The 24,925-nt window shown below is 39.4% G+C and overlaps 1 protein-coding gene across 1 annotated transcript in view; it reads left to right on the top strand.

The window, feature by feature from the left end:
• LOC136825227 (uncharacterized) overlaps positions 1-24,925 on the top strand; it is a 595,353-nt gene that overhangs the window by 508,322 nt on the left and 62,106 nt on the right. Inside the window, exons 17-18 of the mRNA XM_067081250.1 lie at positions 10,614-10,812; positions 20,579-20,666. Of these exons, the coding sequence (XP_066937351.1) occupies positions 10,614-10,812; positions 20,579-20,666 (287 nt within the window). The remainder of the gene's footprint in view (positions 1-10,613; positions 10,813-20,578; positions 20,667-24,925) is intronic.

Raw genomic sequence — 24,925 nt, 5'->3', positions numbered from 1 at the left:
GTCATGCTGATGTAAGTTCCGGGGCATCCTCAGAAAGTTTAGTCCTGTGAGTCATGTAATGGAATCCCAACTTCCATGACACTTGATCTGAAGTTTAGTCCTGTGAGTCATATAATGGAATCCTATCTTCCATGACACGTGATCTGAAGTTTATTGTGTGAGTCATATAATGGAATCCCATCTTCCAAGACACTTGATCTAAAGCTTAGCCCTGTGAGTCATATAATGGAATGTCATGTTCTATGACACTTGATATGAATTTTAGTCCTATGAGTCATATAATGGAATCCCATCTTCCATGACACTTGCTATGAAGTTTAGTCCTGTGAGTCATATAATGGAATCCCATCTTCCATGACACTTGATCTGAAGTTTATTCTTGTGAGCCATATAATGGAGTCCCATCTTCCAAGACACTTGATCTAAAGCTTAGTTGGAGTTAGAGGAATTTATTTCTGGTGATAGAAATTCATTTCTTGCTATAATGTGGTTCGGATTCCACAATAAGCTGTAGGTCCCATTGCTAAGTAACCAGTTCGTTCTTAGCCACGTTAAATAAGTCTGATCCTTCGGGCCAGCCCTAGGAGAGCTGTTAATCAGCTCAGTGGCCTGGTAAAACTAAGGTATACTTAACTTTAAAGCTTAGTTCTGTGAGTCATGTAATGGAATCCCATCATCCATGACACTTGATTTGTCCTATGAGTCATACAATTGAATCCTATCTATAGTGACACTTGATCTGAAGTTTATTCTTGTGAGTCAAATAATGGAGACCCATCTTCCACGACACTTGATCTGAAGTTTAGTCCTTTGAGTCATATAATGGAATTCCATCTTCCATGATACTTGATCTGAAGTTTATTCCTGTGAATTATAAAATAGAATCCCATCTTCGATGAGACATGATCTAAAGCTTAGCCCTGTGAGTCATATAATCTAACCCCATCTTCCATGACACTTGATGTGAAGTTTAGTCATGTGAGTCATATAATGGAATCCCATCTTCCATGACACTTAATCTGAACTTTAGTCCTATGATTCATGTAAGGGAATCCCATTTTCCATGACACTTTATTTGTTCTGTGAGTCATGTAATTCAATCCTATGGTCAGTGCCACTTGATTTGAAGTTTATTCTTATGAGTCATATAATGGAATCCCATCTTCTGCGACACTTGATCTGAAGTTTAGTTCTGTGAGTCATGTAATGGAATCCCACCTTCCATGACACTTGATTTGTCCTATGAGTCATATAATTGAATCCTATCTTCAGTGACAAGTGATCTGAAGTTTATTCCTGTGAATCATATATTGGAATCCCATCTTCCATGAGACTTGATCTGGAGTTTATGCCTGTGAGTCATATAATGGAATCCCATCTTCTATGACACTTGATCTGAAGTTTAGTCCTGTGATTCATATAATGGAATCCCATCTTCCATGACACTTGATTTGTCCTGTGAGTCATGTAATTGAATCCTATCTTCAGTGACACTTGATCTGAAGTTTATTCTTGTGAGTCGTATAATGGAATCCCATCTTCGATGACACTTGATCTGAAGTTTATTCGTGTGTCATATAATGGATTCCCATCATCCATGACACTTTATCTGAAGTTTATTCCTGTGAATCATATAATGGAATTCCATCTTCCATGAGACTTGATCTGGAGTTTAGTACTCTGAGTCACGTAATAGAATCCCATCTTCGATGACACTTGATCTGAAGTTTATTTGTGTCATATAATGGAATCCCATCTTCCATGACACTTTATCCGAAGTTTAGTCCTGTGAGTCATATAATGGAATCCCACCTTCCATGACACTTGATCTGAAGTTTATTGTATGAGTCAAATAATGGAATTCCATCTTCCAAGACACCTGATCTAAAGCTTAGTCGTGTGAGTCATATAATGGAATCCCATCTTCCGAGACACTTGATCTAAAGCTTAGTTCTGTGAGTTATATAATGGAGACCCATCTTCCACGACAATTGATCTGAAGTTTAGTCCTTTGAGTCATATAATGGAATCCCATCTTCCATGACACTTGATTTATCCTGTGAGTTATAGAATTGAACTCTATCTTCAGTGACACATGATCAGAAGTTTATTCATGTGAATCATATAATGGAATCCCATCTTTCATGAGACATGATCTGGAGTTTAGTCTTGTGAGTCATATAATGGAATCCCATCTATGGTACTTGATCTGAAGTTCAGTCCTGTGAGTCATGTAATGGAATCCCATCTTCCATGACACTTGATCTGAAGTTTATTTGTGTCAGTCATATAATGGAATCCCATTTTCCAAGACACCTGATCTAAAGTTTAGTCCTGTGAGTCATATAATGGAACGCCATCATCCATGACACTTGATCTGAAGTTTAGTCATGTGAGTCATGTAGTTGAATCCTATTTTCAGTGACACTTGATCTGAAGTTTATTCTTGTGAGTCATGTAATGGAATCCCATCTTCCATGACACTTGATCTGAAGTTTAGTCCTGAATCATATAATGGATCACATCTTCCATGACACTTAATTTGTCCTGTGAGTCATACAATTGAATCCTGTCTTCAATGACACTTGATCTAAAATTTATTTCTGTGAATCATATAATGGAATCCCATCTTCCATGAGACTTGATCTGCAGTTTAGTCCTTGGTGTCATGTAATGGAATCCCATCTTCTGTGACACTTGATCTGAAGTTTAGTCATGTTAGTCATATAATGGAATCCCATCTTCCATGACACTTGATCTGAAGTTTATTTTTGTCAATCATGTAATGGAATCCGATCTTCCAAGACACTTGATCTAAAGCTTAGTCCTGTGAGTCATATAATGGAATCCAAGCATCCATGGCACTTGATCTGAAGTTTATTTGATTCACATATAATGGAATCCCATCTTCCATGACACTTGATTTGTCCTGTGAGTCATGTAATTGAATCCTGTCTTCAGTGACACTTGATTTGAAGTTTATTCTTGTGAGACATATAACTGAATCTTATCCTGCATGTGCATGACACTTGATCTGAAGTTTAGTCCTGTGATTCATATAATGGAATCCCATCTTCCATGACACTTAATTGGTCCTTTGAGTCATATAATTGAATCCTGTCTTAAATGTCAATTGATCTGAAGTTTATTCCTGTGAATCGTGTGATGGAATCCCATCTTCTGTGACCCTTGATCTGAAGTTTAGCCCTATGTGTCATATAATGTGATCCCATCTTCTATGACACTTGTTCTGGAGTTTAGTCCTGTGAGTCATATAATGGGATCCCATCTTCTATGACCTTTGATCTGAAGTTTAGTCTTGTGAGTCAAATAATGGAATCCCATCTGCCATGACACTTGATCTGAAGTTTATTTGTTTGAGTCACATAATGGAATCTTATCATCCAAGACACTTGACCTGAAGCTTAGTCCTGTAAGTCATATAATGGAATCCCACCATCCATGGCACTTGATCTGAAGTTTAGTCCTGTGAGTCATTTAATGGAATCCTATCTTCCATGACACTTGATTTGTCCTGTAAGTCATGTAATTGAATCCTGTCTTCAGTGACACTTGATCTGAATTTCATTCTTGTGAGTCATATAATGGAATTCCATCTTCCATGACACTTCATCTGAAGTTTATTTGTGTGAGTCATATAATGGAATCCCATTTTCCATGACACTTGATCTGAAGTTTATTCCTGTGAATCATAAAATAGAATCCCATCTTCGATGAGACATGATCTAAAGCTTAGTCCTGTGAGTCATATAATCTAGTCCCATCTTCCATGACACTTAATGTAAAGTTTAGTCGTGTGAGTCATATAATGGAATCCCATCTTCCATGACACTTCATCTGGTCTTTAGTCCTATGATTGATATAAGGGGATCCCATTTTCCATGCCACTTTATTTGTTCTGTGAGTCATGTAATTCAATCCTATGGTCAGTGCCACTTGATTTGAAGTTTATTCTTATGAGTCATATAATGGAATCCCATCTTCTGCGACACTTGATCTGAAGTTTAGTCCTGTTAGTCATGTAATGGAATCCCATCTTCCATGACACTTGATTTGTCATATGAGTCATATAATTGAATCCTATCTTCAGTGACACGTGATCTGAAGTTTATTCCTGTGAATCATATGGTGGAATCCATCTTCCATGAGACTTAATCTGGAGTTTATGCCTGTGAGTCATATAATGGAATCCCATCTTCTATGACACTTGATCTGAAGTTTAGTCCTGTGATTTATATAATGGAATCCCATCTTCCATGACACTTGATTTGTCCTGCAAGTCATGTAATTGAATCCTATCTTCAGCGACACTTGATCTGAAGTTTACTCTTGTGACTCATATAATGAAGTTTATTTGTGTGTCTTAAGATGGAATCCCATCTTCCATGGCACTTTATCTGAAGTTTATTATTGTGAGTCATATAATGGAATCCCACCTTCCATGACACTTGTCTGAAGTTTATTGTATGAGTCAAATAATGGAGTCCCATCTTCCAAGACACTTGATCTAAAGCTTGGTCGTGTGAGTCATATAATGGAATCCCATCTTCCAAGGCACTTGATCTAAAGCTTAGTTCTGTGAGTCATATAATGGAGACCCATCCTCCACGACACTTGATCTGAAGTTTAGTCCTTTGAGTCATATAATGGAATCCCATCTTCCGTGACACTTGATTTGTCCTGTGAGTCATAGAATTGAACCCTATCTTCAGTGACACATGATCCGAAGTATATTCATGTGAATCATATAATCGAATCCCATCTTCCATGAGACACGATCTGGAGTTTAGTCCAGTGAGTCATATAATGGAATCCCATCTATGGCACTTGATCTGAAGTTTAGCCCTGTGAGCCATGTAATGGACTGCCATCATCCATGACACTTGATCTGAAGTTTAGTCCTGTGATTTATATAATGGAATCCCATCTTCCATGACACTTGATTTGTCCTGTGAGTCATGTAGTTGAATCCTATTTTCAGTGACACTTGATCTGAAGTTTATTCTTGTGAGTCATGTAATGGAATCTCATCTTCCATGACACTTGATCTGAAGTTTAGTCCTGAATCATATAATGGATCACATCTTCCATGACACTTAATTTGTCCTGTGAGTCATACAATTGAATCCTATCTTCAATGACACTTGATCTAAAGTTTATTCCTGTGAATCATATAATGGAATATCATCTTCCATGAGACTTGATCTGCAGTTTAGTCCTTGGTGTCATGTAATGGAATCCCACCTTCTGTGACACTTGATCTGAATTTTTTGTTATGTGAGTCATATAATGGAATCCCATCTTCCATGACACTTGATCTGAAGTTTATTTTTGTCAATAATGTGATGGAATCTGATCTTCAAGACACTTGATCTAAAGTTTAGTCCTGTGAGTCATATAATAGAATCCAAGCATCCATGGCACTTGATCTGACGTTTATTTGATTCATATAATGGAACCCCATCTTCCATGACAATTGATTTGTCCTGTGAGTCATGTAATTGAATCCTATCTTCAGTGACACTTGATCTGAAGTTTATTCTTGTGAGGTATATAATTGAATCCTATCCTGCATGACACTTGATCTGAAGTTTAGTCCTGTGATTCATATAATGGAATCCCATCTTCCATGACACTTGATTGGTCCTGTGAGTCATATAATTGAATCCTATCGTAAATGTCAATTGATCTAAAGTTTATTCCTGTGAATCGTGTGATGGAATCCCATCTTCTGTGACCCTTGATCTGAAGTTTAGTCCTATGTGTCATATAATGGGATCCCATCTTCTGTGACACTTGTTCTGGAGTTTAGTCCAGTGAGTTATATAATGGGATCCCAGCTTCTATGACCTTTGATCTGTAGTTTAGTCTTGTGAGTCAAATAATGGAATCCCATCTTCCATGACCCTTGATCTGAAATTTATTTGTTTGAGTCACATAATGGAATCACATCTTCCAAGACACTTGACCTAAAGCTTAGTCCCGTAAGTCATATAATGGAATCCCACCATCCATGACACTTAATCTGAAGTTTAGCACTGTGATTTATATAGTGGAATCCCATTTTCAATGACACTTGATTCGTCCTGTAATTTATGTAATTGAATCCTTTCTTCAGTGAAACTTCATCTGAAGTTTATTCATGTGAGTCATATAATGAAATCCCATCTTTCATGACACTTGATTTGTCCTGTGAGTCATTATTAATCGAAGCTTCAATGATACTTCTTTTGAAATTTATTCCTGTGAATCATATAATGGAATCCCATCTTCCATGAGACTTCATCTGAAGTTTAGTCTTGTAAGTTATATAATGGAATTCCATCTTTTATGACTCTTGATCTGAAGTTTAGTCCTGTGATTTATATAATGGAATCCCATCTCACATTACACTTGATTTGTCCTGTGAGGCATGTAATTGAATACCATCTTCCATGACACTTGAGCTGAAGTTTATTCGTGCGAGTCATGTAATGGATTCTCATCATCCATGACACTTCATCTGAAGTTTAGTCCTATGATTCATATAATGGAAATCAATCTACCAGGACATTTGATTTGTCCTGTGTGTCATGTAATTGAATCCTATCTTCAGTGACACTTGATCTGAAGTTTATTCTTCTGAGTCATATAATGAAATCCCATCCTCCTTGACACTTGATCTGAAGTTTAGTCCTTTGAGTCATGTAATGGAATCCCATCTTCCATGACACTTGATTTGTCCTGTGAGTCATATAATTGAAACTTATGTTCAATGACACTTGATCTGAAGTTTATTCCTGTGAATCATGTGATGGAATCACTTTTTCCGTGAGACTTGATGTGGAGTTTATTCCTGTGAGTCATATAATGGAATCCCATCTTCTATGACACTTGATCTGAAGTTTAGTCCTGTGAGTCATATAATGGAATCCCATCATCCATGACACTTCATCTGAAGTTTAATCCTATGATTCATATATTGGAATCCCGTCTTCCAAGGTACTTGAATTGAAGTTTAGTCCTGTGAGTCATATAATGGAATCCCACCTTCCATGACACTTGATCTAAAGTTTATTTGTGAGTCATATAATGTAATCCCATCTTCTAAGACACTTGATCTAAAGCTTAGTCCTGTGAGTCATATAACGGAATCCCATCATCCATGACACGTGATCCGAAGTTTAGTCCTGTAATTCTTATAATGGAATCCCATCTTCCATGACACTTCATTTGTCCTGTGAGTCATGTAATTGAATCCTATCTTCAGTGACACTTGATCTGAAGTTTATTCCTGTTCGTTATATAATGGAATCCCATCTTCCATGACACCTCATCTGAAGTTTAGTCCTATGAGTCATATAATGGAATCCCATATTCCATGACACTTGATCGGAAGTCTAGTCCGGTGAGCCGCCTCTATGACACTTGATATGAATCTTATAATGGAATCCAATGTTTCATGACAATTGATGTGAAGTTTATTTGTGTGAGCCATATAGTGGAATCCCATCTTCCATGACACTTCATATGAAATTTTGTCCTGTAAGTTATGTAATGGAATCCCATCTTCCATGACACTTGATCTGAAGTTTAGTCTTTTGAGTCTTATAACGGAACGCCATCATTCATGAAACTTTATCTGAAATTTAGTCTTTTGATTCATATAATGATATCCTATCTTCCATGACACTTGATTTGTCCTGTGAGTCATATAATTGAATCCTACCTTCAGTGATACTTGATCTGAAGTTTATTCTTGTGAGTCATATAATGGAATTCCATCTTCCATGACACTTCATTTGTCCTGGGAGCCATGTAATTGAATCCTATCTTCAGTGACACTTAATCTGAAGTTAATTCTTTTGATTCATATAATGGATCTCATCTTCCATGACACTTGATTTGTCCTTTGAGTCATATAATTAAATCATATCTTAAATGACACTTGATCTAAAATTTATTCCTGTGAATAATATGATGGAATCCCATCTTCCATCCGACTTGATCTGGAGTTTAGTCCTGGTGACATATGATGGAATCACACCTTCTATGATACTTGATCTGAAGTTTAGTCTTGTGAGTCATATAATGGAATCCCATCTTCCATGACACTTGATCTGATATTTAGTCCTGTGATTCATATAATGGAATCCCATTTTCCATGACACTTGATTTGTCCTGGGAGCCATGTAATTGAATCCTATCTTCAGTGACACTTGATCTGAAGTTAATTCTTATGTCATATAATGGAATCTCATTCTTCATGACTCATGATATGAAGCTTAGTCTTGTGATTCATATAATGGAATCCCATCTTCCATGACACTTGATTTGTCCTGTGAGTAATATATTTGAATCCTATCTTCAGTGACTCTTGATCTAAAGTTTATTCCTCTGAATCATATGATGGAATCCTATCTTCTATGTCCCTTGATCTGAAGTTTAGTCCTGTGAATCATATAACGGGATCCCATCTTCTATGACACTTCTGAAATTTAGTCCTGTGAGTCATATAATAGAATCCAATCTTCCATGACACTTGATCTGAAGTTTATTGGTGTGAGTCGTATAGTGGAATCACATCTTCCAAGACACTTGACCTAAAGCTTAGCCCTGTAAGTCATATAATGGAATCCTACCATCCATAACACTTGATATGAAGCTTAGGCCTGTGATTCATATAATGGAATCCCATCTTCCATGACACTTGATTTGTTGTGTGAGTCATGTAAATAAATCCTATCTTTAGTGACACTTAGTCTGAAGTTTATTCCTGTGAGTCATATAGTGGAATTCCATCTTCCATGACACTTGATGTGAAGTTTATTTGTGTGAGTCATATAGTGGAATCCCATCATCCATGACACATAATTAATCGAGTCTTCAATGACACTTGATGTGAAGTTTATTCTGGTGAATCATATATTGGAACCTCATGTTCCATGAGACATGATCCAAAGTTTAGTCCTGCGAGTCATATAATGGAATTGCACCTTCTGTGACACTTGATCTGAAGTTTAGTCCTGTGAGTCACATAATGGGATCTCATCTTCCATGACACTTGATCTGAAGTTTAGTCCTGTGAGTCATATAATGGAATCCAATCTTCCATGACACTTAATCTGAATTTTAGTCCTTTGAGTCATATGGAATCCCATCTTCCATGACACTTGATCTGAAGTTTAGTCGTGTGAGTCGTATACTGGAATCCTGTCTTCCATGGCACTTGATCTGAAGTTTATTCCTGTGAGTCATATTATGGAATGTGATCTTCCATGACTCTTTATCTCTGAAGTTTAGTCCCGTGAGTCATATTATGGAATCCCATCTTTCATGACACTTTATCTGAAGTTTAGTCCCGTGAGTCTTATAATGGAATCCCATCTACCATGTCACTTGATCTGAAGTTTAGTCCTGTGAGTCATATAATGGAATTCCATCTTCCATTACACTAGTTCTGAAGTTTAGTCCTGTGAGTCATGCAATGGAATCCCGTCTTCCAAGACACTTGATCTGAAGTCTAGTCTTGCGAGTCATATAGTGGAATCCCATTTTCCGTGGCACTTGAACTGAAGTTTAGTCCTGTGAGTCATGCAATGGAATCCCCTCTTCCATGACACTAGATCTGAAGTTTAGTCCTGTGAGTCATGCAATGGAATCCCATCTTCCAAGACACTTGATCTGAAGTCTAGTCTTGCGAGTCATATAATGGAATCCCATTTTCCGTGGTACTTGAACTGAAGTTTAGTCTTGTGAGTCATGCAATGGAATCCCATCTTCTACAACACTTGATCTGAAGTTTAGTCGTGTGAGTCCTTTAATGGAATCCCATCTTCCATGACACTTGATCTGAAGTTTAGTCCTTTGAGTCATGCAATGGAATCCCATCTTCCACGACATTTGATCTGAAGCTTAGTTGTGTGAGTCATGTAATGGAATCGCATCTTCCACGACACTTGATCTGGAGTCTAGTCCTGCGAGTCATATAATGGAATCCCATCTCCCATGACACTTGATCTGAAGTTTAGTCCTGTGGGTCATATAATGGAACCCCATCTGCCATGACACTTGATCTGAAGTTTAGTCCTGTGAGTCGAATAATGGAATCCCATCTTCCATAACACTTGATCTGAAGTTTAGTCCTTTGAGTTATATAATGGAATCCTATCTTCCTTGACACGTTATCTGAAGTTTAGTCCTGTGAGTCGTGCAATCTAATCCCATCTTCCATGACACATGATCTGAAGTTTAGTCCTGTGACTCATATAATAGAATCCCATCTTCCATGACACTTGATCTGAAGTGTAGTCCTGTGAGTCATATAATGAATCCCATCTTCCATGATACTTGATCTGAAGCTTGGTCTTGTGAGTCATATAATTTTACATAATTGTGTGAGGTGCAAGTTTTGCAACTGTAAAGTTTTGAAACTTTCATATTTGCAACTGTAAATTTTTGAAACTTCCATATTTGCAACTGTAAAGTTTTGAAACTTTCATATTATTGAATGAATAATAAAAGCTAATGTTAATATGTGTAATATTGTGGTTGTGTCAATAAGCAGATGATGTACAATTCTAATCTTTAATAATATTTTCCTTTTCTTTAAGGCAATCTAAGGTACCATGTGAGGAATAAGCATGGTTGTGACATAACAAATCATAAAAGAGTAAACACTGGGGCAAGCAATAGGGGCAGAAATGCTGGAAATAACAACAGTGGAGGACGCAGGACCAACAAACCTACTTGTTACCGCAGATTCAAGTGTAGTGAATGTGGAAGTGGATTTGTAAGAGAAGATTCATGGAGGTGATTTTCTTTTTAGTTGTCTTATCTGTTAAAATCTGTCAGTTTTATATTATGAAGCACATATAAACAAATTTTCCTTCGTGTTTTCTGTTAATCACTCCCCTGTAAGTAACACTTGTCACAACCCCATTCATCATGAAATAGAATGATTCTTTGGGACACATTCAGGTACATTAAAAAATGCCAAAAATGATTGAACTATGTATGCTCACTCGTTTAAGTACTAAATTGTTCCTCATTCTGCTATGCACCATGTCTGAGTTTGGATGTACTTCCTTTCTCTCTGACTCCTCTTTGTTACAGTACTTATCAGTGTTCCTCATTCCGCTATGCACCTTCTTTGAGTTTGGAGGTGCTGCCTTTCTCTCTGACTCCCCTTACTTATCAGTGTTCTTCAATCTGTTACACATCATCTTTGAGTTTGGATGTGCTGCTTTTCTCTGTTACTCCCTCTTACTTGAAGGGCTTCTCAGTGTTCCTCATTCTGCTATGCACCCTCTCTGAGTTTGTTGGTGCTGCCTTTCTCTCTGGCTCCTTCGTAAAGTATGTGTTAGTATTCCTCATTCTTCTATGCACCTTCTTTGAGTTTGGATGTGCTGCCTTTCTCTCCAGCTTCCTCTTACTTGAGATACTTGTTAGTGATCCTCATTCTACTATGCACCTACTCTGAGTTTGGAGGTGTGTTCTTTCTCTCAGACTCCCTCTTTGGGTACTTCTCAGTATTCCTCATTCTGCTATGCACCTTCTTTGGTTTTGGGTGTTCTGCATTTCTCTCTGACTCCCTCTTACTTCAAGTATTTATCAGTGTTCCTCATTGTGCTATGCACTCTCTTTGAGTTTGGATGATTGCATTTTCTCCAGTTCCCTCTTATTTCAAGTACTTATCAGTGTTCCTCGCTCACCTATGCCATTTCTCTAAGTTTGGATATGTTCAGTTTCGGAAAAAGCTGTTTTATCTTAAAGATTCGAGTACTGGTGGTTCCAGTTGGCTTGAAGTTTGTCCAGTTATGCAGAAATCTTCATTTTCAATAGGAGTTTTAAAACTTTTGTATGACTTCATATGTTAGTGTTCAGGATTGGGGGTTGACAGGAACAAATTTAACATTCAAAGCACCAAAATGTTTTTGAATAATGCTGATAAATTTTGTTCAAAAAAGAATATCATGACAGTATGGAAACTTGGCATGAAAGTTTAGTAGCGTATAACGCTCAGGGAAAAAACAGGTTTTGATGTAGGAAAAACCTATTTTTGGTAGTTGCTATTGAGTCCTCAAGGAGTTACCCCTCCATTGTGTGAGAGCGCTCCATGGTGACCAGACTAATATCAAGGAAATATCGTTTAGCCTGGTCTTGTAGCCAGGTATTGTGTCGTAATGAAAACACTATGACATGTAATAGAGTATAATTATACTCGAAAAGATAAGAGGGCATTTTCCTTATCTTCAGTAAAGCTGAACCCAGTTTTGTGCCAAAACCTGTAAGAAGTGACTATTGCACATGTGCGTCTGCCATCTTGTTTTCGACCGACCGGGCAGATAAAAGACCAGGAGCCATTATTCTCTGTTGGTCAGCTTAGGATGATCCCTTGCCCAAATCCCATGCCTTTTCGTCAGGGAAGTGGGAGGGTTTTGAGGACTCAACAGCAACTACCAAAAATAGGTTTTTCCTACATCAAAACCTGCTTTTTGATAGTGTAGTTGCTTGTTTTGTCCTCAATGACCTTTACAAAGAAATTGACAGGTGGCAAAAGCGTTAAGCTCTCAAAATTTTAATCCCAACAACCCAAAGAAAAAAAAAATTCTGGTTCAAGGTCAAACCACAAGTTTCAAACCCCATTCCTTATTTTAAAAAACCTTTTGGGTTTTGGTAACAAGAAACGAGAAACTATACAAGAACTTGAGTTTTAAGGGTGTAATTTTGTAGTGACTTACCTAAGTATGCTGGGTATGGTTGCAGTCTTGTTGCACCTTCCCCAGCGATAGTCATCATACCCACCCGTTAGGAAGACCCCTGGTTTTCCACTGTAGTGCCTATGGGGTCAGAACTAAACATACCACCTGCTGATACACAATGTAGTTGAATTTGCTCAAGGTTATGGCAGTCATTTTTAAGAGTACTGTCTCTGATGACCACCCTGTACATTCGGAGACTTCTTCGAAAGAGACATTTCTGAAGAAGGCCAACGGCGTATTTACTTTCCTAATATCATGTATCCTAGGAAAGGAGTGTGGGTTTGCCTTTTTAATGAGGGACACTAAAATTATCCTTAGCCCTTGTAGTGAGAGTGGTTTGTTTGTGCTAGGACGTAGGAAAATCGGACCTTCTGGGATGTTTGCCATGACCTCTAGGTGAACCTTAAGTGCTTGAACTGGGCATAATGTTTTGTCTGCTAAATTGAGTTTTCTTATAAGAATAGGAGATTTCCTTCTTAAAGGATCCTCATTCTTGGCCATGAATGATGGGCCAGGGGACAATAATAATTGATTATCAGCAATTTGAGTGATGTATTGTCCCCATCTAAGAGAGCCCAGTTCACTAATATGGGCTCCTGATGCTAATGCAGCCAGGAAGATTGCTTTTTGTAGCACGTGAGTTGTGGTTGTATTGGGTCTGCTGAACTGAGGGGTAGATAGAAGTCTTAAGTATCTTGTTCAGCGGCCAAGTATGCAAGTCTTTCTGGAGCGGGTCTTTGTAGAGCAAAAGACTGCGGAAGGGAATTGACAATTTCTATGCTGAGTCAATCCCGAATCCATGAAGCAAGGGTTCCATTAATGCTACCTTGTATGCCATCATGTTGTAACTGCAAGACGTTTGTCTTCAAAATGGTATATAAGAAAATTTTAAAGCGTTTCTATAGAAATCCCGACTGGGCTGTCAGTACGGATACAATCTAATCATATTGTCCATACGGACTGGTATTGCCAGATAGATGATGTCCTTAATTTTGGCACTAGGTACATAGCAATGTTGGGTGAGTAGTTTTCACAGTAGATAATATTTTAAAAATCCATATGTGAAGGTCTCAGCTCAGGATGGACGATGCTTAAAAGGCTTTCCCTCTTACTTTCTGGGATAGAACAGTGGACAGTAGTGGAATTGATCTTTTCTCCCATTGTTGAAGTAATAGGAACCAATGCCTGTTTGGCCTATTTCAGGCTATTAAGTAAGCTGTTCCTTTGAAGGTTAGGAGTTTGCTCAAAACCTTCGAAATCTGGGACAATGGAGGAAAAAGATATATCGTCCTCCATTTGTTCCAGTCTTGTAGGAAGGCATCTCTTGCTGTTGCTTGATTGTCCAAGTTTGGAGACACATATACTGGGAGTTTGTGATTCTTGTATGTGGCGAACAGGTCCACTTCCGGTTGTGGAAGCATGTTAGCTCGTGTTTGAAAAGAGTGGTTGTCCAACATCCACTCAGTTGAGGCTGTTGTCTCCCTTGATAGAGAGTCTGCTATGACATTGAGAGACCCTGTGAGGTGAATTGCAGACAGGTGCGACTTCTTTACTTGTGCCATCCGAAGTATGGCCAGTATTATCATATTGAGAGGAGGTGAGCATGATCCAGATCTCTTGATGCAGGCAATTGCAGTCATGTTGTCTAGAACCGGCAGAATATGTGTCTCTTCTGGAGGTTTGAGTTTTTTGACAGACAAAAAGACAGCCATCAGCTCCAGGAAATTAATACGACAATTCCTCAGAGTAGCTGACCACCTCCCTGCCACCTGCCGATCCTCCCAGTGTCCTCCCCAACCTATCTAAGAGGCATCTGTGTGTATTGTCACTCATATAGATGGAGGAGTCAGGGTGACCTGTTTTGCCAGAGATTCCTTCTGGGTCCAAGGCCAAAGTATCCTCCCAACTTTCTGATTCTTTTGGTGAGATCAGTCCCGCCACTTTTATTCTTGTATGCGATAGCCAAAGTTTGTTCACATTTTTCAATTGCAATCTGAGTATTGGATCTATTACTGATGCAAACTGCAGCAGACCCATCATACATTCTAATTGCCTTCTGGAAACCCTGGACTGTGCCAGGAACCTTTTGAGGTTTATCCTTATCCTGTTCTGAGTTTTGATGGGGAGAGACAACAAGCCCTGAAGAGTATCCCAACACAGACCCAGCCACTGAAAATGTCTGCAGGGCGTGAGGCAGGATTTTTTCCCATCTGTTATAAAACCTTTTGACTGGAGTCTGTTGACCACTGCTCTTAGGCTTGTCAAGCACTCTTTTGATGTGGAATCCCAAATTAACTATTAGTTGTATTCCTTCTTTTCTGAGTTCCCAGATAATTACCGTTACTAATTTTGTAAAAATTCTTGGGGCAATGTTTAGCCCAAAAGGCATGACTTTGAACCTCTACGTATCTTTCCCTATCCAGAACCCTAGGAAGGGGCGGAAGGGAAGAGCGATATGTGCCATTATGCATCTTTGAGATCTATAGAAACTGTCCAGATCCCTTTTGGAATGATTGAGCATACTTGGGCAACAGTAGTCATCCGAAACTTTTGGCAAACAATGTACTTGTTCAGTGTTGATAGGTCGAGGATCACTCTTCGTTCGGAGGAATCCTTTTGGGAACACTGAAGAGATGTGCTTGGTGACAAATATATGCATGTTTCTCTATGGCTCCTTTTAACAGGGCCTTCTGCATGTAATCTTACAGATAGGGGTCTGGTTTTTGAAAGAATCCCTTTAACTGCGGTGGGGTGGGGGTGGGGGGATGAGACCATTTCCACCCCAGCCCGTTGAGAATAATGCTGTACCCCCAAGGAGAAGACTTCCATTCCTTGTGGTGTCTTTGGAGTCAACCCCCAACCAAACAATTCCTATTGGTATCCTCCTCTTCCTCTACCTTTTCCCTTGATAGGCATTCCAGGTGCTGCTTTTCCTTTTCCTGTATGAGATGGTTCTTGGACCTTGTGAAAAGGATGTCCTTGCTAATGTGATTATTGTTGTCCCTTCGAGGGGGGTCATCCCTTCTGACCACTTACCTGTTTATGAGGAAAACTTTTGGAGGTGACTGAAGGCTTATATGATTTTTGATCAGAGTGAGCCTTTTTAGAAATGGGTAAAGGGAAATTTCGGTTTTTTTGTTTCCTGAATTCTCGTTTTCCCAGGAGACCATACACTGTACAATTTTGTTGGAGTGCTTGCTCGTTGATTTGAGTTACCATAGAATACTCAAACACATCCTTACAGAAGGAGTTAGACTGTAATAAAGCAGTCACATTGGGAACTGACTTGTTGGAGCCTTCTAGTTTTTCCATTCGTGCTTTTATGCACCAATCTAAAAAGTCATAGAGTGCTTCCCATAGGGTTCTCATAAGACTTTTAGCCACAACAGCAAAAATTGTCCTGGAATCTTCTGGAAGCCTTTTAGTGACAACTTTAGCAAGGTGGAAGAGGTTAGAAGAGGTTAAGATACTAAGGAGGAGATCCAAGCACAAAATTCTGATGCAGCTGTCTCATCTGAGATTCTTTTCATAGGGGTCCCAAATTGCTTAGTGGCTACATCTAAAGGAGCTTTTTCCTTTCAAAAGGGAGTCGAAGCGTTGCCCATTCCTTGGTGGAATTTTTTGAAACCAGGAGGACTGTAGCAAATGGTTTTAGTTTTGTCATTGGCTCCCATTTTCTAGATACTACATAATTCTGAAAGTTTGCCTTCACATAGTTAATTATTTTAAAAGTGAGGGACAGAAGGCTGGGGGTACTTGGTGAACAAGTTGGGTTTTGTTCATAATGGGAGTAGAGATCCATGTTCTGTTGACCTGGTAAAAGGTTTCAACTATAGCTTTCTGTGCTGTATTTCCAGGTAAGAGAACTGTTTCCTTTTGAGGTTTCTCCATGTCAGGCGCAGGTGGTATCAGGCACCATTCTGTATTAGGTACTGCTGCCCTATCTGTAAACTCCACATCCACAACTTCAATCATGGTTTTTCTCTCATTGATTAGATCCTTACCATCAGGAAAAAAAATGCGCATCGAGGTGTCTCGCCAAGGATTATCACTATCATCAGGGGAGAATATTGGAGCTCCTGTTGTGTTTTGATCTGAAGTTTTATAGTCTGAACTGGCCATTTTGATGGTTCCAGTTGGAATTCTAACCTCTGACCTTGTTTGGGCAGAATTTGTTTCCACTCTCCCTTTTTGGTTGCAGGATGCAGTACTTTTACACTTTGGAGTGTACAGTACATCACTGACTTTATTTCTTTAATTTCTTGTTTGGAATCATGCCAAATGTCCGCTATATATTGCCGTTCTGCGGCAAGGGCATCTTCGATGTTACTCATAATTTCCTTACAGGATTGATCAAATGCCGCAAACTGTGGATCCCTTTTGGGGGTGGGGGGGTGCTTGCGTAATCTGACTGAGCATCCACAGCTGAACTGTAACTGCCTGTTACCCAAGGGGCAGAGGTCCTGGGTGAGTTGCTATACCCCTCTGAAAATGTAGTCATTTCAATTGGGTTTAGGTGGATCCTTGTATCCCTTTTGGGGAAAGATCCTGTTCAGCTGCTGAAGGCTGTATGGGGGATTGAATACTTTCTGGAAGGTTTCTTCTATGGTTAGCTGAAAGTTGTGTCCCTAATCCTTCTGGGTTCAGCAAGTTCATTTTGGTAGCAATAGCAACTTCATATGCTTTTGTAAGAAAATCATCTCCTAGTGAAGATTCATATATTTCCTCTGCAGGGTACACCTGGGAGGTATTATGGACTGATGTTACTGGGTTTTGGCCCAAACATGGATTGTTTGAGAACGGGTTAAAATATCCAGAGTTCTGCTGGATAGATATAATCTCCCCCTTCATCTCCCTTGCTGAACCCTACGGCCTGTCGGGACAGCTTAAAACGAGCTGTTTCGTCCTTAAAACTTGCTGCCAAGAGCATACTACAAATTTTGCACATATCTGGCGACCAAGCAAATTTGTCTTGTTTTTTACCAGGGCTATGCTTATGGCAGGTGGCATGGGCCATACCCCCTGGCAAGAAGAGAACCAAGCAATTTACCACAGAACACTTGAGCTGAGGGTCCTGCATAATGGCAGCCCTGTAGTGAAAAAACCGAGTTGTTAATAAAAACTAATTAGTATAAATTGTTTTTAAAAAGGGACACTTTTGTAAATCTCTGTATCATTAGCATATTCCATCTTACAGGTTAATTTGATTGCTAATGTGTAGATGTATTACATTTTATAAAAAATCTACATTAACTTAAACCCTTTGAGGTGTAGGTTAATTTTGACATCATATATGGCTGTATTACTTAAACTGTTAGTACCTTCGCAATGGCTATGTGAAATTTTGATTCTAAATTGTCATGCCATTCAGACTAATCTTCTATGAACCAATTTGTTTAACTAACTCCAGCTACTGTTTTATATGGCTTAGGTTAATCCATCTAGTATAATCTACGTTAAGCTAAGCATAGAGGATTTCATAGAGGGTTCTCGCTTAACCTATTGTAAGCCTCTTCTTATTCTAGGTTTATTTAAAACCTAAGGATACTGTATAAGCTTTACAAAAAATAACTCTTATAATCTGGTTTTCTGTTTTATGTAGCCGAGACTACCCTTTTGTCTGATACTCAGCCATGCTGTTTCTAAGCTAACAGCAGGATATTCCCTTAAAAAGGGATTCGTACTTAATCTGGAAAGGCTATTGCCTGTTCTAGGTTTATATCACTTGTAAGGGTATAGGCTACATAAGACCTTACCAGTGTGTAACCTTGCATATAGGTTACTGAGTTATAAAAAGCTATGTTATTTTTATTGATCCTAGAATACTGTTTATATGTAATCCTAGGCTTATTTGTTCTTTCTAAGCCTATTATACGGTATTACCTAATCCAGATTTTTATAGATCACACTGGAATGTATAGGCTATATAAAACCAGCAACTTACTAATATGTAAACTTACAGTTAGGCTACTATTTTTGTCTAACCCAGGTTGTTATGTATAAACAGTACAGTAACCCAGTAATGTATAATCTTATAGCTAGGCTATCACTTAGTATGTTGCCTTAAAGCTAGGCTACCATCTCATCCAGCACAGGTTACTATTTTCATCCAGTCTTAGATTACATGGTCTAGGCTAATGATATAGTCCAATAATGGGATGTTTTGTAAAAGGTTATCACTTAATATAAGGTACTGCCTAGGCCTGGGTTATTTTTGATCATGCTTAAGTATACAAGCTATATAAAGGGGAAAAAATCTGTAGCTTGTGTATCAGATCTTAGGGTCCTTGGTGTAAACTAGGCTGCTGCATAGGACCATAAAAGGATGTGTGCAAAGGTTCTTACTTATGTTAATTTAGGTTACTACCTAATCCAGGTTATTTAAATCACCTTTAGGATAGGTACTCGTAGGGTATAGGCTGCAGACAACATCTGCTATAGTATAAACTCTAAAGTATTCCCACTGAATTCGTTAAGCTACCATCTCATGTAGGCTACCCTTTAGGCTATTGTAGGCATTGTTGTCTGAAAGGATTATCCAAATTAATAACAAATTGTGGAACATTTTTTTTAGTTGAAACTTCTAAATAGAATGACCAGTTCTTCAGATTTATTCACTTTTCACAAATAGCAAAGAGGATCATGAGAGAGCACCGACCATGTGCTCGCAAAACAAAGTCTGGTTTCTGGGTTTCCGGCTTCCATACACAAACACCTGTTCCACAGTTTAAATTACTGGTAACAATTTTTAACTGGAGCTTTAAAATAAGCACTTAACTTTCAAGTATAGATGTGTCCATGATCCTCGATGATGAAAAATTTGAGGAACGAAGTGATTTTTGTGAGGAGCACTAGCTTGACATCTGCACGTTACATTGACCAGAGAGATAATGGCTCCTGGTCTTTTATCTGCCCGGTCAAAAACAAGATGGCAGTGCATGCGCAACAGTCACTTCTTACAGGTTTTGATATTGGAAAACTCTGTTCAGATTTGCTGAAGATAAGGGAGAATGCCCTCTTATCTTTAAGTCCATTACACTCTATCATGTGTCATAGTGTTTTCATTACAGCACACAATACCTGGCTACAAGACCAGGCTAAAAGATATTTCTTTGATATTAGTCTGGTCACCATGGAACGCTGGCACACCATAGAGCCATAACTACTTGAGGATGAAACAAATGACTAGACTATCAAAAACCTCTTGTTTAGTATTTTATAAGGGGCATTAAAACTATCTTTGAAGGAAAACAATTGTGTTTAAAATATTCTAGAAGAAAGGTAACTTCATTGTGATAGCTTCCAGAGCCAGAAAGTCATAAAAGTCTTGGTGCTCTGAAACGAGACATTGCTCTTTTTTTTTTTTTTCTAAGATTGTCATCACCTAAGTCACTGCCAATTTTTCCACTGAGAAGGCTTTGATAAAATTTTAAGACTAGAATGAAATATGAAATAAGTAGGCCAATTTTTTTTATAGAAATAGTTATTACATATCTACATATCTCAGGAAGCCGAAGATGAATGATTTATTGCTGTTTGTAGGAAGATTTTTTATTTGCATCATTATGGGTCATATTCCACATCTAGATAATCCTCCTTAACAGTAAGTAGCATAGACAGTTACATTTCATAAAATATTCAGAGTTGTATATGTATCTGTGGCATTATTCCAAGTTGGGCTATTGTAGGTTTTGTTTGTGTATATTTATGTCTATTTTGTTTTGAAAAATTCCGAATTTTAGTATTGTGAATATAATAGTCATCTTTCCAGTTTAAAAAGCAAGACTGAATGTTCTTGGAAATTTTATTTGCAGGTCACACATGCGGCAGCATCAAAAGCACAAGCTAGCTCAAGCTATATCAGGCAAAATGGAGAAAGAGGATTTTGCTGTGGTAGTTGAGGTATGTCTACAGTATATTTTTAATGAAAACAAAAGATAATCACATCTGCATTTATTAAGTTAACGACTTGGACTGTTATAAAACCATAGAGAATGAAAGCTTTCGTCCTCGAAATGCAAGGACCAATACATAATCCAACCTATATTTTTCTGCATACATGTAAAGATTTCAAAACTTAATAAAGGTAAGAATTTTTTACTTTAGGTGCATTTAATTTTTTCAGATGAATATTTTTGCTGATTTGGGAATTCAGCAAAGAAACATGCACAGTGAATTTCCAATTGCATTGAAAATTACAGTGACTGGTACATAACTACAGTATAAGCTGGTAGTGTTCCCATCATGTATAAACGTTAATGAAAATAGGTGTCATTAAGAAGACTGAAAAAAATTCTAGTGTTATTTCTAATAGGATAAAGATACCGTTTTGAAGTGTGCTGTTGTGTTTTTAACCACGTTTAAAATTTCATTAATAAGCTAAAAGTCTTTTGAGTTTGGGAGTCTTCTAAGTGTCTCCGAGGCTGGACGAATTGTGGTCTGTCATGGCCCTCAAGCAAGAAGAGTCATATGCAGTTTTAACATGTTTCCCCTTATCCTCCATTCTATACAAATATATTGAATCTTTTCTGACATTTGTTTCTAAGGACCCATTTCTCCAAAAATATGAAATAAAATATACTCTGTAGAGGAGGACTTCATTTACTGCAAAATCACAAGTTTCAAAGTTCCACGCTTCCTCATCAGTTTGGTATTTGAAACCTCTAAAGTAAAGAAAAAACAAAACCATCCATATATATGAACAAAAAGCAGTGATAGAAACAGCTTGTCAGATTACGGATAAACATAATAAAGAAATAGTTTTAAAATAAGTTTGTTCCCACACAAATACGGACCTTAGTTCTTCACTTAGGATTTAGTTTCCGAATATGAGCTGGGACGGTCATTTAACTTTCAGACAAGGTCGTTAACTGTCGACAGGTGGGGGGAGCCCCTCCCACCTATCGGTATTGTGAGGCTTAGTGCCTGTTTTGTCTATGGAACGGTTGTTCCCTTGTTGAGTGCACTCCTTTTCCCAGTGGTGCTTATTTTTTGGTATACAGAGTTTACGTCTGTTGTCTTCGCTTCGATAGCGATAGTCAAGTCTGGGTAATCATCGAGTCAGGGTCCAGACGGCATAGCAGCGTGGACAGGTAGTTGTTACCTGTTGGTCTCTACAGTGCTCGAGGATGTGAACTTCGTTCGAGATCGAGGATGAGTTGATGACTAACCCGAGTCATCAGTGGAGAGGAGGCATTCCTCTGGGACAGCAATTTGGCTGTCGCATCGACTCTGCTGTGAACATCTGTGTTTCGTGGAGATGTTCCTGTCTGCCGTCATGGGGCGGTTTTGACGACTTCATGGTAGTTGTTTGATGGTCATCCTCGATGACCTTTGATGGTCATCCTCTGTGACACTTGTTAGTGGTCTTGACATCTCTGGGAAGATGTTTTACACTGTAGGAGGATTGTTAATTATCATTACAGATGTTTATGCATTGAGTGAATTGGTATTTATGATAATTTGGGTTATTGTTATTTGTGCTGCTTTAATGATTGATCTGTTATTTGTGTACTTTTAGTTATACCATTATGTTAATTGATGCTGATTGTAATCATTATGCTGTCTGGAATGTTTGTGTTTTCTTGATGTAGCGTGAGTGTTTGCTTTGATTTGATGTTTTGATGGTAATGCTTTATTTTTAACTAATTTTGCTACATCTTTGTTATTTGACTGACTCTTCGGTTGGTTGATGTATATTTATTTATTGATTTATGCCAGACTTGACTCATTTGTACTGTAAATATGTACATATCTTAATGTTAATAAACTAGTATTAAGGATATTCTGCAGGTTTTGTTGTTCCCCTTTCCCTGTGGTTGTTTCAGCTTCTGCCAGTCTTTCCAGTCCATTTCTCTGTAATTGATGATAGAACCTGATGAACCGAGATTTGGTTCATAACTGTATGCACTCTACTTTGCTTCTGGAGTAACTGACCGACTTGCCACTTGTTTTGTTTTGCATGCTTTTGCTTGATATCGATTATATTCGTTGTTGAGTTTTTTGTCTTATCATGCTGCAATCCCCTCAATCACTTAAGCCTTCAACCTTGGAGAGGAAAGCTCAGGTGTGCAGGTGCTGTCCAGAGAAGGACAGACCTTGTAATAGGTTCCTCTCCTCTATCGAGGTAGATCCACATACCCTCTTTGCCTCTTGCAGGAGGCATGCCTGTAATAAGAATAGCCCATGTTTTGAGTGCCATGTTCAGCTGTGTGAACAGTGGGTGAAGTTTGCCAGGAAGAAGATGGTCCTCCTGGTGTAATCAGATTGCAATACTCCACCTGTGATACCAAGAGTCCTCTTCAGTACTTTCCTTCCACTTGCCTAACCTTCGCCTGCTGTTACTACTCCCAGGGGAGTAGTATCCCCTTTGCCGACTCCTACTGTTCTTTTGGTAGAGAGCCACTAAGGGGGAAGATGTCCAGCCCAGTTCCTCCCCAGGAGCCTCTCTTTGCACTGAGGGGGAGTTGTCCTCTGGAGAAGACACTTTTTTTAGAGTGAAGGGAAGAGCTCTCTCCTAACCCAACCCTCATTTCAGGTGCTGTGGAAGCTGAGAGCCTCAGGGATCTGTGGCCCTCCCTGGGCATCTCAGGTGAGCAGAGTATTTCTCCCCTTATCAACCACATGAAGGCAGTGAAAAGATACCGTGCGACTGCTTCCACCATGACTTTGATGGTCACAGTCTCCACTGGCTCTAGGACTGCCTCCACCTCACTGGTTACTCCTCATGTATCATTGGTGACATGTTTCCAGGTGCTGCCTTTGGCCTAATCCTTGGGGGAGGTAAACCTCCACTCACTGTCTTCAGAGCTGACCTCAGCTGCATTAGGGAAGAGGAGGAGGTCAAAGAAGAGAAGGCAGTCGCCATGGTCGTCTTCATCTTTGTCTTCGTTGCCAAGTGCTTTCACCTCCTGGTTGAGCTTCAGTGGTCAGCCCTCTGCTGCAGAGATGGGTGATTGGGTTCTCCAGATCCCTGGCATACTGATACTGACCCTGGTAGTATCCTTACCCAGGCTGGCAAGGGTTCCCAGTCTACAGACCCAGGCCTGGCTACTAACATGGCCTAACGAGAGAAGGTGAGGCAAGAGTAGGCAGGTATTTCCTCACACCCCTTCATCTCTTCAAAGAAAACAGCTCGGCTCCCAGTAAAGTGACCCTGCCCGTCCAGGCCAGTCACCTAGACCTAGCAAGAGAAGGGCCCTCATTCAGTCTTCCCTTTCTGGACAGGCTCCAGTTTCTTGGAATTCTGGAGCATGCTAGAGGGATAGCCCATGTTGAAATGAGCAGGACCACTCTCCCTGACCCATGCAGACGTCATCACAGTGGATTGGTGACTGCCCAGTCTCACTCACCTGGCAAGACTTCAGTCTTTGACAGGTTGGCCAAGGGTGCTCATGATCCCTCATCTGTCCCTGACAGGGCCAGGGTTCGGGACTGTTCTTGATCCCATCCAGGCCTCACTGCGGAGGTTTATGTGCCTGGATAGGTCCTCAGACCAGACAGGTCATATACCCAAGTGGTAGAGAGATTGCCAAGGGGCTTTGGTAAGTGTCCCTCCCCTGCAGAGGGAACAACTCAGGAGGAGTGGGAACTGGAGGGACCCAAGGGTCCTATGCCTCAGGATGGGCACCTCCAAGTTACAGAGACACTTTGTGGAGATTATTAAAGTGATCTGTCATTTTAATGGTCTTCTTAAGGCAGAGACTGTGGCCTGTCCTGCAGAGACTGTTCTTCAGCCATCAAGTCTTGAAGGGACTGCAAAAGGAACCCAGGGTTCTGGTTGGCCTTCTATGGTCAAGACTTGCCAGTGGGTTTTTAGACCAGATGAATTCTCTTGTTTCTGGACAAGACAATTTCTTTGGTCTAGCCAGTACAGTAAGATACCTCTTCCACCTCTGGCTCATCAGAGGAAATACTATGTTCCTTTGGAGAGTCCTTTGCTGACCAAATAGGTAGACAAGGACTTGACTCGTCTTTGTCCTGGGTTGATGCTTGACTGTCTCTGTGTGAAGGGAGTCTCTCTTGCCGGCGGAGATGGTAGCACTGGAGTTGACTGCCATGTTAGCACTCCAGACAGTCTCTTGATTGGATCTCTGGTCCCTTACAGTGGCCAGGATCACTCCCTCTTTGGGAGGGAAAATGCTTGAGGAGGATGCAGCTTT

This window comes from Macrobrachium rosenbergii, chromosome 37 (assembly GCF_040412425.1).
Source record: "Macrobrachium rosenbergii isolate ZJJX-2024 chromosome 37, ASM4041242v1, whole genome shotgun sequence".
Lineage (NCBI taxonomy): Eukaryota > Metazoa > Arthropoda > Malacostraca > Decapoda > Palaemonidae > Macrobrachium > Macrobrachium rosenbergii.
The sequence above is the reverse complement of the archived record's forward strand: the minus strand, read 5'-3'. Positions and strand labels throughout refer to the sequence as shown.